Raw genomic sequence first — 14,823 nt, forward strand, 5'->3', positions numbered from 1 at the left:
ATCAATACTAATACACTTTCACCATGAATGTATTTTTAGAATGTGTCAAGCTTTTTCTTTCTATTTTTTTTTTCAAGACAATTTACTAAATCCACGCAGCAGATGCCCTTCAACATAAACGGACAGCAATAAGAACCCAAACTTCTAGAAAAAGGCAAGCTTTAAGAGAGGTTGAAAGCGAAAAAACTTTTATTGAAATGAAATTTAATGGGAATCTAATATACATGGCACACCATCAGCACCAAAAATAACACATATACGCAAAGAACAAAGAAAGCCATAATAAACATAAAAACCCAAAACTAAAAAAAACTTAAGAAAACAATTCGAGAAAACCCAAACTTTTTTAACATAAACATAAGGAAACGAAATAATAATAAGAAATAATAGGATTAATAAGTGCATTTTATCTCATTGCACCACAGAGAAGTCAAGTTTGATCGGAACTTTAACCCCAAAGTCTGGATAAACTTCATCAGTCTCTTCTGTTTCCCTCTCATAATATGAGTCAATGATTTCTGTCACGATATCAGCTGAATCTTCAGGTACTCCAGTGAAGCTATTTATTTTCTCTAGAAAGTCAAATTTTGATTGAAAGGCTGATTCAATCGAGCGGCTTGGTCGAAGTATTAAGGAATCTGCATGTCTTTGGGCTGAATAGGTGATGGTTTCAGACATTGGGGATTGAAGAAATGTACCTCTTTCAGGAGTACTAGGGATTTTTGAAGAAAAGCATGGTGTTGATTTATTGACAGAATTGACTGCTAAAGATGCTGGAAATTCATTAGAATCTATGACAAGATTTGATGTCTCGGAAGACATAGAACTTCTAACATAGACTAACTTCGCCTTGCAGAGTTGCACTCTGATTGCACGATCCAAGTCTTCACTGACAAGGCTATCTTGAGTTTGGTGAGATTTTTTATTGGGCTTCTGATCATACCCATAATCTTCAATGTCCCGACCAACATCAGATGGTTCATCTGGAGATTCATAATCTTCTTGTATGAGTTTAGAGTTGTGAAAAAAATTGTCATTCTCGTAAGGAGTGCAAACTGAAGTGATTTGTGACGATTGGGACACATGACTTTTACCTGGAATGAAACTGAATTCGGTATTATTGTCTCCATAAGTCGACAATGAGTTCATAGAGAGCTTTCTAAGATGAGCAGTAGAATTATTCTCGGAAAACACGTATTGAAAATCCTGTGAGTCAACACTAATGCTCTCGATATCACTGCCAGTCTCACCTGCTTGATTAAAATCTTCGTTGAAAATCTGATCATCACTATCGCTGTGAATTGACGAGCTAAATGCTGAATATATTGGGCTATGTAATTCTTCGAGCGCATCATCTAGCACCTGCTCTAATATGTCGAATTTTTGGCATTGGGCGATCACTTCTTCTCTTAGCTCTTGGCTTTTCTCACTTAATGATTTTGCCTTGCCATCTTGAGTATCAATTGATATCAACGATGATCTATGGAGCAGTTGTCTGGAAAGCATCTCTATCAGTAGGAAATTAATGAAGGATTATTATATTATCGATAGGTTCAGGGGAAAGATATTAGAGACTCATCTGGGAGGCGATACACTTTGTCAATGCTGAAATTGTACACGGGGGATTTTACAGTATTTAAATACAAGAGATTCTGTATCGAAATGTTGAACTTTGGGCACGCAGGGAATGGAAAAGGTTATAGTGACAACTAAGAGAGATGAAAAAATAGGGTCTCTCCCCCCTTCTCGCCCCTCCTCTACAAAATAACTATTATTGGTATTAATTACATATAGCGGCATAATGATCCCTGCAACGGGAAATGATCAAATTATCTTTCCCGAAAACAAATTGACACCCTGAATTAGAATTAGGAGTCCCTCAATAATTCAAATGATAGAAGTCTTTTGGATGCACTTAAACAATTTATTGCAAAAGAAATGGATAAGTTTTTAGAAGTTCTTGATAAAAAAAAACGAAGAGGGAGAAACCTACCGGACGGACTGATGATCCCTGTTGAAACATTTTGATGCTTCGCTCGCGGGGCGGTTTGAAACGTGCATACTTTTGCAGATCGCCAGTAATTAATTGTCATTTCCTATTTGGGTCGAAAGGGAGTCCACGGTTCATGGATTGTATTATTTGCAAAACAGTTGCATACAATAGACAGAAGCATTGCAATAATTGTTTGGCTTGTGTGTTTGTTTGTTTGTTTGTTTCAATTTACTATTTTTTTTATGCGGTTAATTGAACGCGTCTCCAGAAATAAGGGCTTATAGCGTGGGCGTGTGTGGATGTACGTTAGTATCTCATCAGTGTCAAAGTTGTAATTATTAAATAATAATAGTAGTAAGCTTCTGGCAATCAAATTGGTTTAGGTATCATTGCTATGGGTAAAATAGTTTAGGTAGAATGCTTTTTGTTTTTTTGTGTATGTATTAACCGTAGGTGTACACGAGCTTGGACAACGGTCACCGAACGTCTATTCGATCTGATGGAAAAAACAATCCTTGTAATATTGGCAAGTATTTTGTATACTAAAAGCAATATCTCGTAAAAATACCTTTTTTAAGATATTTTCCTTATTCGATCAAATAAAGAGAACGTCAAGTTTAATACCTTATTGGCAGCGCAATAATCCCAGCTTCGATACTATCGAAGTGGTCCTTCGAGACACATAATTTACGATGAAAGACAGGATAAAATAAATGAACTCAACTGACAAAACAGATTGTGATATCGTAATTACTCCGCGTTATTGTAAAACGGTTAGTGTTATTAATTGTATATATAACGATCTAGATCTTCAATCAGTATGAGGGATAGCCTAAATAACTCACAGGCATTTGTTAATAGATAGCTTGATCGACAGATAAATGACAGTCTCACTGGAATTATCACAGTTACCCGATTCTAGCTCATTACTATCCCAGGCTTTCAATGTAACTGGCAGCCCGTAACGGACGGCCCGTAATAGACGCTATGTTAACTCATTTACTCTACACCCTCTATACACAGCTCCCGACTAAATTAAGACTGAGAACGTATTTTCTTTTATGGTAATTCGCGACGTTTTCTTTTTTAGTATAATTTTGTTAAATATTCCACCCATATAATAACATGAAAAATTAAAATGGTGCTCTAATGAGAGACTTTATGTCTGTTTTTCTAAAAACTACATCAAAAATTATCAATAGTGATCTATTATATACTGCGGACAAGATAAGTAGATGTACAAGCTCTTTGAAAAAAAGGGCCTCCCTATCTTTTAACCAACAACTTCCATAGGTCGTGATTTTCCCCAATTTCGTAGCACATGGTTCTTTTAGCATATCCATCCTCACTTAGCTTCAAGTTCTCAATAATATCGTCCAACAAAATTGCCTTTCCTGCAGCGATTCCCCGTCTTAATCCTTCATGGGCAACGTTCACTATATGGATATGGAAGTGGTAATACGACGGCTGATAGTGGACAAACACTTTCAAATCATTCAACCCAATTCCGTAGCGGGTGGATACTTCCAATAGACTTTTTTCCTTCAAATTCTCGAGCCACAGCAAGTGTACTGCTCCACGCAAGTCACGCACCGAAGCTACGTCTTCTCTGTTGACAATTCCCACAATATATAAGTTTTCCAGCGAGCGGCCGTCCCATTTCATATCTGGTAAGAGCACAAATCCAGTGACGGGGTCGTGGTCTCTGTATATCACACTTTCCGCTTCTGCACCTTGGAAAAGAATGTTCTTGACCCATTGGATCCTTAGGCCTTTCATAGATTCGATATACGGAGCGACAATATCGCGGTACATTTCAGCGGTCTCGCGTACCATGTGGAGTGGTTGGTGGTTGTACTTGGAGATATGTTTCTGAGTCGCTGGGTAGATCAAGTTCAATTTTGTGGATTGAACATCCGGGAGATCAGACACTGAGAACCAGCTATATATGTCATTATCTCCAATCTTCAAAAGGTTTGCAACATCGATGAGACTTGCAAGACTATCTTGAGATGATGGATTGTCGTAGTGAAGTCTTTCGAGACGAACTATAGCATCTTGGTTGTCGATCGTTCCTAAAAGAGAAAGAGTTTTCTCTTGGGTGTCCGACTCAAGAATTCTAACAAATTTGAAAGATTTTAGAAGATTCTGGTATGATAAATTATCCATTATGGGTTGCACTGGTTGTTTTTGACGGCTTTCTTGCTATATCGCGGTTTTTCACCCCAAAGTTTTTCAATGTGATATTGTGCCCCACCCCTACACCCCATATTTTGCTTGTACATGTCAAGATAGCTATTATTATTATTATTATTATTAGCGATATATTAAAGATATATATATATATATATAAGAAAGAAGGAAAGCAGGTATTAGGTTATGGAATTGGGCACATAATTGGGAAAGTAATAGAAAAAAAAAAAAATCTGGGGACTAGAAAAACATGTACCATATCAAGAACACAGCAAATAGCGATACAACTGCCACCGGGGCGTATTGTCGTATCAACAATTCAAAATTGATCTTTTGTGCGGCCTTGCGGTACTTCAAAGACTGGGATTTTAAAGACTCAGACATATGGCTCATCTTATCTAAAGAATCGCCTCTATATAGCAAATCTTCGATGTTTTTGGACATGATCTTCTTGACATCGTTCAAATCGTTATTGATACGATCCAAGTTACTTTGGGTTCTTTGATCAAGGTAGATTTTCTTAGTCTTACTCAAGAAATTGTCAAAGTTAATGAACGCATACGGACGAAGTGACAAGTTGTTGAGGGTCTCCTGTCCATGGGAGTTGTAGAATTCTGTTGACACTTCGGTCAAGTACGCGAAGGCGAGTTTTCTAGGATACGACTTGTCGGTGATCACAAAATAATAAATCTGGTTGTCAATGAGATAATGGATAGCGTACTGTTCCGATTCGATAGTGGCCTGTGGTTCTGAATTCGGGGAGAGCTTTCCCATTAGAAGCTTGATGTTCTTCTTTTCCTTGATCAAACCGGGTTCGTTGTCATCATCCACCGATCCTGAAAGCGGGAGGTCTTAAAAATTCCTGTTAGTTGCACCCTATCAAATAATTAGAAAACAAATGGAAAAGCCTTTCACAGTTCCTAAAAACTTACTATCATAACGGAAAATCAATGTTGATTTGACCATCTTATTATATAGAGTATATTTAAATAACACTTGAAGCTTACAACAGTTCATATCATTTCTAAGGCATGAAATTTATATATATAAAAAAAAAAAAAAAATAATGCTATTATTATCACGTGCACGAAGCTTCATTTCTTCTTCTTCTTATTCTTCTCATAAGCATACAACTTTTCTGCACTGTCAATGTTCCATTCCTCTTGGTCTTGCTCTGCCTTCCTCTTTAATGCCAGGACATTGATGCTGTGATTTGACAAGTTCATTAGAATCCCCTGGAATGAATTGTGGTCATTGAAACCAAAGGTTACCTGTCCCTTCACATCAGCTATAAGTAGTTGATTAAGACGGTAGTCAATCGCGATGCTGGTGATCTCGTTTTCTAGAGTGATTTTACTCATTTCCTCCAACTTATCACCATCAAGCACAACAAGATCAGATCCGTCACCCGTGAGAATGTATCTATCGTTATTATTGAAAACACAGTTCTTATAAAATGCTGCATCACCAGAAGAGTTCCTGTTTAGGCTTTTCTGGGCTATTGGTGCTTTATAGTTCCGCAAGTCAAACAATGCCACATCTGTTGTACCTCTCGTAACCAAAGCATTCCCATTCAAGTTCGACATTCTCATACTTGAAACTTGATCCAACCCCGTATCTATGGTTATTTTTGGCTTCGCTTTCCCTTTGATATCCCATACGATAATCTTCCCACTACTATCACCCGTTATAATCCCTGATTTCATGTCGGTTCGTGGATTTTCGTTGCAGAACATCACCCTATTCAATTTTTTCGAATGAACAATACAATCAACTGACTTTTTCAACTTCAGATAATTCTCAATATCCCACACTCTTACTGTTTTATCATTTGAACAAGTGGCAAACATATTAGTGTCTTGGTGGTTGAAGCCTGCATCGTTGACATCGGCAGTATGTCCATTCGTATTTCTTAAATCAAATAAATATTGGTCGCCACCTCTGAAATCAACCGGAATCGTGCTTTTCTGTTCAGGATTATAGAGCTTAAATTTTGAAAGGTTGGTAGTGCACAAGAAATTCGTGGTTCCCGGTTGGTATTTCACGCTCTTCACTTTAGCTGCAGTTTCAAACACTGGAGCAGTCTCAGTCGCTGAGTTCATTTTTCCCACTGGGACTGACCCATGGAAGTAGTTGCCATTGAGTTGAGAAAATTCAAACCGCTTCACCACCAGTGAGTTCAATCCAACAACAAACCCTGAATCGCAGACAGTAATGGCATTTATCTGTGTCGGAGTATTAACGGTCAGGAACTGGTAATTCCGGTCTCGGTTAGCATTGAGCGATATGCTATGTCTAAGAGGAATATCATCAAATATCAGGGAGTCAGGCCCTTCATCTTCAGAGCTTGAGTACTCACTTTCATCATCATCAGAATCACCGCCAGCTTCTATAGCTTGTTCCCCGTTCTTCTTCTTCTTCTTCTTCTCCTCCTCTAGTTTTTCATTTTGGTATTTCACTTTTCCAGATAGCAAATTCTTATACTCCGGCCTCCAGAACTTTTCAAATGAAAAGGGCGTTCTCTCTTCAAAATTATTCTTTAATTCAGCAGGTAATCCCTCCATCGCCCAGTTATGGTTGGTGTGACTTTATATTGATATTTGTACTCTAATATCAAGTCATCACCCTCATCGACTGTGTTACTCCAGGAATACGGATTTTTTTATTTTCATCACATGAATTATCACCTGATTATTATTTTTGTTATGAGCCCCTGTACAGAAGCACTCGAAAATTCACACGCACACAGCCAAGTCAATCATCAACAATTAATCATGTTGGTGAGATTTACCCAATTTATAAGCATAGTACTTCTTTCCAACAATATAAGAACCAAAGAATATGTCTGATATAGTTGCCAACGCTACAGGTAATATCACGTCTAGTAACCCAAAGCTCCAACGAACAATTGCCCGTTTCAAGGCCAAGGTGGCTGCCGGCGACTTCTATGAAGCCCATCAGACCCTTAGAACATTGATCAACCGTGCCACTAAGTCTCACCAACTTGGACATGCTGTCGATTTGATCTACTATGGCTCTCTAATCCTTGTGGAGCACTCACAATACGCTTCTGCATCTGATCTCATTTTGCTACTTTTTGACATTCTTGGAAAAGATTCTGAAGAGGCCGAGAAATTGGAAACTTCTGAAATCACAAATAAATTGATCACTATTTTGAGCAAGTTCCCAGCCAATGAGGTTAGTCTCAAGAAATTATCAGCAGAAACTATCAATTGGTCTGCATCCAATACCGAGTATAAATTTGGTGACCCAAAGATCCACGATCTTATCGGCGACAAGTACCTTCACAACCCAACCCCAGAGAACTTAACAGAAAATTACGTAGTGGCAATGAACCACTTAATATTGGGTACCAAAGCCTCATTTGATAACGTCGCGGAGTTGGTCTGGAGCTGGTACTGTGATGCGACTGATTCGGTAGCCGGCGCGCAAGTCTTGGGGATCCCAGCAGTCAATTACGCAATTCTTAAAAACATCGACGCCGCTAAGAAGTTCATCGATGTATTAGCCGATAAATTACAGGCATCTCTGGCCGTAAAAGAATTATCAGTCGATGAGTTCTGTAAGATACGTTATTTCGAAGCTCCTGAGCTTGGATTTTTGAATTTCATTCAATTGGCGATCTTGTGTATCCAAACTGGTAATAAAGATTTTTTCGTTAAATTGAAGAACGAATACAGATCCGTGCTTGTGGGAGACTATAAACCTGCCGTTGATAAGTTGGGATCGGTATATTTTAATATCCAAGCTCCAAAACAAGTTAACTTCCTCCAAGAGATGATGAGCGGCTTTTTGAAATGATGCGGTTTCCATTTTAAATAGCTGGATTTAATTTACATTTTCAATTTTTTTTATTTGTTTTTCCAGTAATTGTGAAACATTTTATCACCAAGGAAATTTTGGTTAGCCCAAGTCATATGGGAGCTTTCATTTGTTCTCTTAAAGACACATTATTCTGTCTCCTCCAGTATTACTGATCTTCCAAGCATGCAAAAAAAAAATAGAAAGCGAGCTGGGAATATAATTTTAAGAAGAGGAGGAGAGAGAAATACAAAAGCGATTGAACAAAAAAAAGCAACCATAGACTGAACAAAAAATATCATATGCCCCCACCGAGGCTCGAACTCGGGACCTTTACATTGCAATACAGTTATGAGTGTAACGCGACCACCAACTGCGCCATAGGGGCTCTTGTGTTTGGAGCTCTTTTTTTCATGTCCCACTACATGTCTATTTAACAGTCACGTGATTTGAATTCTGATGGTCACTACATTGAAAATACTTAGTATTTGAGATATAGTGCCAAAACCCCTCAACAAAGACCTCCATCTCAGTTCATGAAGCTTCTAGTGATGGGTAATTCACTAGTGACTTCATCTCATATTTTCACATTGCACCTTTTTTCCTTAATAATCTTGATTATTGAGTTTTTTACCGGTGATGTGATTAATTCTTAAAGCAAGGAGTGTGAGGTTGTGAGAAAGTTATAGTATTTTACTTATCTATTAGAAAGACCGGCATGAAATGCCCGGCTTGCATGTTATTTAGAACCTCTGTGACATGTTAATACACAATTCATTCATTCATTATTTGGCAAAGTTCAATGTTACGATAATGTTACCATTACTTTTAATAACTATCACTATCTGTTTTGTGTTTTATCATTACTGATTGCTGTATCCAAACATGCTACTGTTATTCGTTATATGAAGGGCTCAACATCTCATTTCTTTCCTTTCTATATCTTGTATAAACAACGGGGTTTTATACTTTACTATATTGCTATAAATTATGACTGTGTTACTTAAATGTTAAAAAATAGTAATAATATGCAAGGGTTTACATTTATACCCATATACTTTTTGTTGCTAGATAACTTGCACTTCAAAAGAAGCTAGCAGTCTTGACTCTTTTGAAGCTCTAGCCCGTTCGCAAACAAAAGAGGTTGCGAGGAATTTTAATCACCCCTAATTGTTTCATGTAGAGACCATAAGATAAATACTTCACATTGAATAATTGGCTAAAAATTTATCATCCTGTTAGTTTGAGGCCTTTGCAGTCTTCAAAGCTGTCAAAGAGAACTTTGTTTCTGATATGCATAAAACAAAAGACGCGAACAAAAGGTCTCATCTGAACTATCTGTGAATAAGGTGAGAAAAGTTCTTTCTTTTTCGTGGTGAAATTTAAAGAGTCTTGTTAGTCATTTTAAACTACATCTTTAATGGAAATCAGAACGATATCTTTCAACTATATACACAAAAATACAAAACTGCTTGAAATTTACATTCATAAAATCAAAAAAAGAGGTTGAAGCCAAATATAATTCAGTAGTAAAAAAAATACCAAAACCATAAGTAATATAGTTCTATTTATGAATCAAGAGAGAAGAAATAAATAGAATATAGAAAATTAAAAACAACTAATGAACAAAAAAGGGAAAAAGAAAGAAGAGAAAAAGAAAATAAACGACAAAAGATGTCACTAACAGGAAAGCTGTTGACTACCAACTGACATATTGAAGTCAATCTTTCACGATTGAACTTTTTTCTAATGCTTCAAGCAATTCCAGCCCATCATTCTTCTCAAGCTCTCTTTTTGCAGTAGCGTAGTCGAACCAGTGACGATCTCTTTTATGTTTCTCTGGCCATTCTGTGTAGATCTTAACAAGAGCCATTTCATAAAAGTGATACTCACTCCTTGGAACAAGCTTAGTGCCATCTTTGGTGATGAAATTATTAGGGTCCGCATACTCTACGGATGATGCTAAGGGGGGAAAAGATTTGGAGTTGCCTTCACATCCCAGAGTTTTAATCATTCGATGATCATTGATTTTTCCAAGGTATTTTGCAACTCTACCGTCGACACCAGCTTCTTCCCAAGTTTCCCTGATGGCCGCTTTGCTATAATCTTCAACCTCATCTAACTCCACTCCCCCTTTTGGAATGATCCATCTACGCTTATCAGTGGAAGAGATCATCAACACACGTTCATGATCCGCGGATAAGATTACACCACCAGCAACAAGACGTGAGCCATTAGAGGCATAAGCTACATATGTTAGGGGGAAAACAACAAACATTATACCCCACAATTCGACTTCCACGTTATCAAATGATGCGTACCTTGATTCTCCCGACCGACACGGGACTGTGACTCCTTGTTTATACCTGACATGTTACTCAATTGAATAGGTGATGAGTTAATAACCTCTAGTGAACTTGGGAACTTGACTACTTCTTTTCTTTGCAAAAAAAAAAAAAAAAGGAAATGTCCTGATTATGAAGCTCATTGGGTCGCGGTGTGCGGCACCCCCTGAAAGGACAGCACAAAAAAAAATAAATCAATTATCATTGTAATTCCAATAGAGCGCCAGTTTAAATATCATTTACATCATTACCAGTCAGAGAGAAATAAAAATGGCGAGGGAATCTTCAATATTTAAGTCGCGAAAATCAAATGGAAAAATCTCCACAAATAGCGCGACGTTAGCCACGAATGGTGGGGACAGTGAAGAGGAAGAGGAAGAAGAATCTTTGATCTCATCTACTACACTATCAAAAAAGAATAAAAGTTTTGGCAAGAAGCGAAAACGAATGGGCGGCGGAGGCACCGGGAAACTAGCGAAAGTTGCTATCAATATTGGGATGGACACAGACACAAGCGAGGATAGCGATAGCTTCAAGCCGCCGAAGAAGGAGGTAAAGATAAGGAGAAACAAGGCGAATGTTCAGCTATTGGGTGATAGTGATGTTGATGATGATAAAGTAAAAGGTGATGGTGACAGTGAAGATGATGATTCTTATGATGGTTTGAATTTGAAGAGATTGGTGATGAAACAGAGGAACCAATATCAGAAGAAAAGTGGGTTGGATAAGCAAAAGTCGGAAACAGTACTGGAAGAGCCCGGAGAAGTACTCCAAGAAACTCCAAAACCCAAGGAAAATCCAGCTGAGATCGATATATATATGGGTGATAGCGATAATGATGGTGAATCACAAGATGTGCATGATGAAGAAGAGATCAAAGTCTACGACGATACAGAAATTGCAAAAATTAAATCCCAGAAATTGTACCTTCGAAACAAGCAATCTGAGGCTCAAGAAAGAAAAAAAATTATAAATTCTGATGCCATTGATATTGAGATGTCGGATTCTTCATCAGACGAAGAAAGTGAGGACAGTAAAGAGGACCAAAAGCTTGAAGGCATTGCCGCTTCTGACATGATTCACAATGAACCAGTGGAGAAAATGCTTGAGATTGAAAGTAAACTATATGAGTACAACCTTGATAACATAGAGGAGGATGAAGAGGTTTCTCGATGGGAAGCTCAGAGGATATATAATGCTATTACAGTGCCAATCACTAATATATTATCTGAGGAAGGAAAAGAACAAGACAAGATTTGGATAGATGGAGCCTCCGAAAAGAAAGAACATAGAGGGCATGCAACGAACCTTGGAGGAGGGAACCTAGATGAAATACTGAGAGGGGACTCTCTCAAGGAGAATTTTGAAGGGATTGAAGTTGAGCTAAATGGGAATTCAAAGTTACAAGATATTCGAAATTACCAGCGGGCACAATTACAAAAGAAGGAGTTATTTGATACTTTCCCAAAGTTGAGTAGTGATTACCAAAGGATCAAGCAGGAGATGCTAGCGGAAAATGACCTGTTTGGTGGGCACTTGATGAAACTTGAGAAGTTGCAAGAGGACCTCACAAACTTGCGGGAGGAGAAGAGGAACACGGTTGCAGATTTGGAATATGACTTTGAGGACCTGAAGGATCAACTAGATGACATCAAAGAACGACTACAAGAACTATTTATAAGCTTTGAGAATAAATAGTCATGATGTATGTATTATATAGTTGAGTGATGCGAGATTTCCACGTGAATTAGCACGTGTCAGAGATTCACGTTATCAATTTAATTACACCAGGTCTCTTCTTAGCAACGCGCGTCGCGTAGTATTTTGACAACCAGGATGATTTTTTTTTTTTCTTGCCTGTTTTGGTAATCGGTTGACAAACTCCACCCACTATTTTACTACTGCAAAACACACCGTGAGGAAACTGAATGAACTTTCTTGCAGGCCCTCCCCTATTCTGAAACACCGATCAAATTGACCCATTTTCCCCTTAAATAATAAACAAACACCTAAACCATCACATATACTTTACTGCACTGTGGTCACTAGTCTTACTGCCCTTCTTCTTTTGACAGCTTCCAGTTGACACACCATAAGGTCAAGGCTTTCCTTCATCTTTTTGCACAATTTTCAAAAGCATTGCCCAATACAAAGAAAAAAAAATTGAATCACAGACAAAACTATTGACTATTCAATAATAATATTCAACTCCAGTCTACTTCCATCTAACTTATATGCCACTATCAGTTTCCTAAATTTCACCTAATTCATATCTCTATTCACCCATCCATGGCCCCCACTTCGTCGACCGAAATTCTCATGGCTCAAGACTCCCCAATCAAGCGTCGTCGCGGTAGACCCTTGAAAGCCAGAAATGATAATCTTTCCAATTCAAAAATTAAAAAGGCAACCTGTTTGAAAGTAGCTCGTTCTTCAGCAGCTGTTCTTAAAGCTGGTTCCCCAAACCATAGATCCCCAACAATGAAGGTGCTGCCAACTGCCCAAAAACTAAAGGCGGTCCTTGCTTTACAAAACCACGGTCTACTGCTTTCTACTCCTAAGCCTAAAGGAGGACTGATTTTATCCTTTGGATCTGATCATAAGAAGAAATGGACCCCAATCACAAGAAGATTATTTGAGATTGGTGGCACTGCCGAAATAGAGTCTCATAACAGTGACAAAAAATCTCACCAAGGAAAAATTCTTATTCAAAAGCAAGAGAATGATGAGGATAGATCTTTCCTAAATTTCAGAAATAGTGTTATTGCTCGTAATCAAAGAGAAAAGGAGAATTACCGTGTTTCCCATCTCCATGAAGTCGTTAACCCCCTTGATAACCACGGACTAATCGACCCAAATTCTCTTCTTTCGTCTCCAATGTTCTCTGGTACGAAAAATCCAGACTTTTCTAGAGCTTCAAATCTTCTCAATGGTGATTTTTTCTCTTCCCCTATCGTGTCAAGTCGTCATCAGCAACATAACGATGTCAATCTTGTTACCTCACCAACTGGCCTTCCAACGTCTCCTAGCACTTTAACTATTAATAACGACCATCACCATCGGCTTCTTCATGACGATCATATTAATCTCCAAGTTGATCATGAACAAACTCTTCAACATCAACAAAATCACAATGAAACTTTGATTGCTGCCGACATTACCTGTAGTCCAGCTGCAGGATTCAATTTCTCGTCAATCATTCAATCGTCACCGGTTTTCCACGGCTATTATATGAAAACTCCTACTTCTGCCTCGTCATCTCGCAACAATACGAAAATCTCTGTGAGAGCCATGGAAATTAAACCATCCCCTAGTCAAATGCGAGGTTCGGGTGAACCAGAAATTGAAGACGATTCCGATTTGGAGTTTGCTCATCCACCAAGATGTAAGGCAAATGTCGACGGGGAATCTAATGATGAAGCTCCTGGCCCATTGTTGCCTCCTGTGACTATTCTGAACCTTGAATTCAGTAGTGATGAGGAAGATGATGACTTTCCTGAAAAGTATCTTATTAATCATAATAGACCAGTGGTGAACACTAGCGGAATCTCTTTGACGGTAGACAGCTCGGGAAGAGCCATTATTTCTCGTCCTCCAACCACCGCGCTCCCTGTTGCTTTCCCTCATAATAACTTGGCTTTTGGAAGTGACACCATTCGCCGTACCATAAACAAAACTACTCCATCATTAATGTCGTCTCCTCGGTATGACACACAAAACAACCGTCACTTTTTGCCCTCATCTCCATTTCCTGCTATCGCAATGGCTGAAGACTTCTTTGCTAGACCATCGAACCCAACTACTGACGAAACTCTTGAAACCAATTCAGAAATAGAAGAGCTGGACGGGAAGTTAGGGCAACAAAAACTTCATAGACCACATATCATTCACAATCCAGTGTTTGCCACTAATATTCCTACAAAGACCATGATTCCAGCTTTTGGAAATGGTGTTAAATTGGATGCCAGTTTCATGAGCGATGACTCAATAGACGAAAATGGAGCAGGTGATTGTGATGCCCGGGCTGCATTGATGAAGATGGTAGGAATGAGGGGATAATCAAAATTTACTATAATTGCAAATTGTTACTCATTTACAATAAAAAAAAAACGCTTTATAAAAATTTTTACTTTTAGCATATCTAACATCATATTTCACAGTTACTTTACAGCTGTTCCAATTCTTTCTTTTCATATTTCTCAAGTTTCTTTCGTTTATTTCTCATGTCTAATGTTTTTCTTTCTATGTTTCTTTCTAAGGTTTTTTCTAATGCTTTTAACGCTTAACGCTTTTTTCTATTTTTCTTGCACTTTCTTGCTCTCCAAATTACTATTCATAGCCTGATAATCTGCTTAGATCGTTAGCTCAATATTATTTCATACATTATGGCTACTAAGGCTAATTTTCATCTTTGTTTTACCATTGAACTACAAAAATCTTTTTTCTAGAGTTTTCAAGAACATTTTATTT

The 14,823-nt window shown here is 38.0% G+C and overlaps 8 protein-coding genes across 8 annotated transcripts; 3 read left to right on the forward strand and 5 right to left on the reverse strand. All coding sequences in view use genetic code 12, as the record gives it.

The window, feature by feature from the left end:
- Nucleotides 1-411: 411 nt before the first annotated feature.
- Nucleotides 412-1,506, reverse strand: DASC09_058380 (uncharacterized protein; the record flags this gene model as incomplete). Its single annotated transcript, XM_064999422.1, has 1 exon — nt 412-1,506. The coding sequence occupies one exon, from the start codon at nt 1,504-1,506 to the stop codon at nt 412-414; it is 1,095 nt and encodes a 364-aa protein (XP_064855494.1).
- Nucleotides 1,507-3,259: 1,753 nt separating this feature from the next.
- On the reverse strand, nt 3,260-4,162 carry DCS2 (5'-(N(7)-methyl 5'-triphosphoguanosine)-(mRNA) diphosphatase; the record flags this gene model as incomplete). Its single annotated transcript, XM_064999423.1, has 1 exon — nt 3,260-4,162. The coding sequence occupies one exon, from the start codon at nt 4,160-4,162 to the stop codon at nt 3,260-3,262; it is 903 nt and encodes a 300-aa protein (XP_064855495.1).
- Nucleotides 4,163-4,426: 264 nt separating this feature from the next.
- Nucleotides 4,427-5,152, reverse strand: SEC22 (SNAP receptor SEC22; the record flags this gene model as incomplete). Its single annotated transcript, XM_064999424.1, has 2 exons — nt 4,427-5,037; nt 5,119-5,152. The coding sequence occupies 2 exons, from the start codon at nt 5,150-5,152 to the stop codon at nt 4,427-4,429; spliced, it is 645 nt and encodes a 214-aa protein (XP_064855496.1).
- Nucleotides 5,153-5,280: 128 nt separating this feature from the next.
- DASC09_058410 (uncharacterized protein) lies at nt 5,281-6,750 on the reverse strand (the record flags this gene model as incomplete). The annotated part of the gene is made up of 1 exon (XM_064999425.1): nt 5,281-6,750. One exon carries the CDS (start codon nt 6,748-6,750, stop codon nt 5,281-5,283), a length of 1,470 nt encoding a protein of 489 aa, XP_064855497.1.
- A 277-nt stretch (nt 6,751-7,027) lies between these two features.
- Nucleotides 7,028-8,008, forward strand: GET4 (the record flags this gene model as incomplete). The annotated part of the gene is made up of 1 exon (XM_064999426.1): nt 7,028-8,008. One exon carries the CDS (start codon nt 7,028-7,030, stop codon nt 8,006-8,008), a length of 981 nt encoding a protein of 326 aa, XP_064855498.1.
- A 1,720-nt stretch (nt 8,009-9,728) lies between these two features.
- Nucleotides 9,729-10,381, reverse strand: DDP1 (polyphosphatase DDP1; the record flags this gene model as incomplete). Its single annotated transcript, XM_064999427.1, has 2 exons — nt 9,729-10,255; nt 10,330-10,381. 2 exons carry the CDS (start codon nt 10,379-10,381, stop codon nt 9,729-9,731), a joined length of 579 nt encoding a protein of 192 aa, XP_064855499.1.
- A 242-nt stretch (nt 10,382-10,623) lies between these two features.
- On the forward strand, nt 10,624-12,051 carry DASC09_058440 (uncharacterized protein; the record flags this gene model as incomplete). Its single annotated transcript, XM_064999428.1, has 1 exon — nt 10,624-12,051. The coding sequence occupies one exon, from the start codon at nt 10,624-10,626 to the stop codon at nt 12,049-12,051; it is 1,428 nt and encodes a 475-aa protein (XP_064855500.1).
- Nucleotides 12,052-12,642: 591 nt separating this feature from the next.
- On the forward strand, nt 12,643-14,412 carry DASC09_058450 (uncharacterized protein; the record flags this gene model as incomplete). Its single annotated transcript, XM_064999429.1, has 1 exon — nt 12,643-14,412. One exon carries the CDS (start codon nt 12,643-12,645, stop codon nt 14,410-14,412), a length of 1,770 nt encoding a protein of 589 aa, XP_064855501.1.
- Between the last annotated feature and the right edge of the window lie 411 nt (nt 14,413-14,823).

This window comes from Saccharomycopsis crataegensis, assembly GCF_037102585.1.
Source record: "Saccharomycopsis crataegensis DNA, jcf7180000000098, whole genome shotgun sequence".
NCBI lineage: Eukaryota > Fungi > Ascomycota > Saccharomycetes > Ascoideales > Saccharomycopsidaceae > Saccharomycopsis > Saccharomycopsis crataegensis.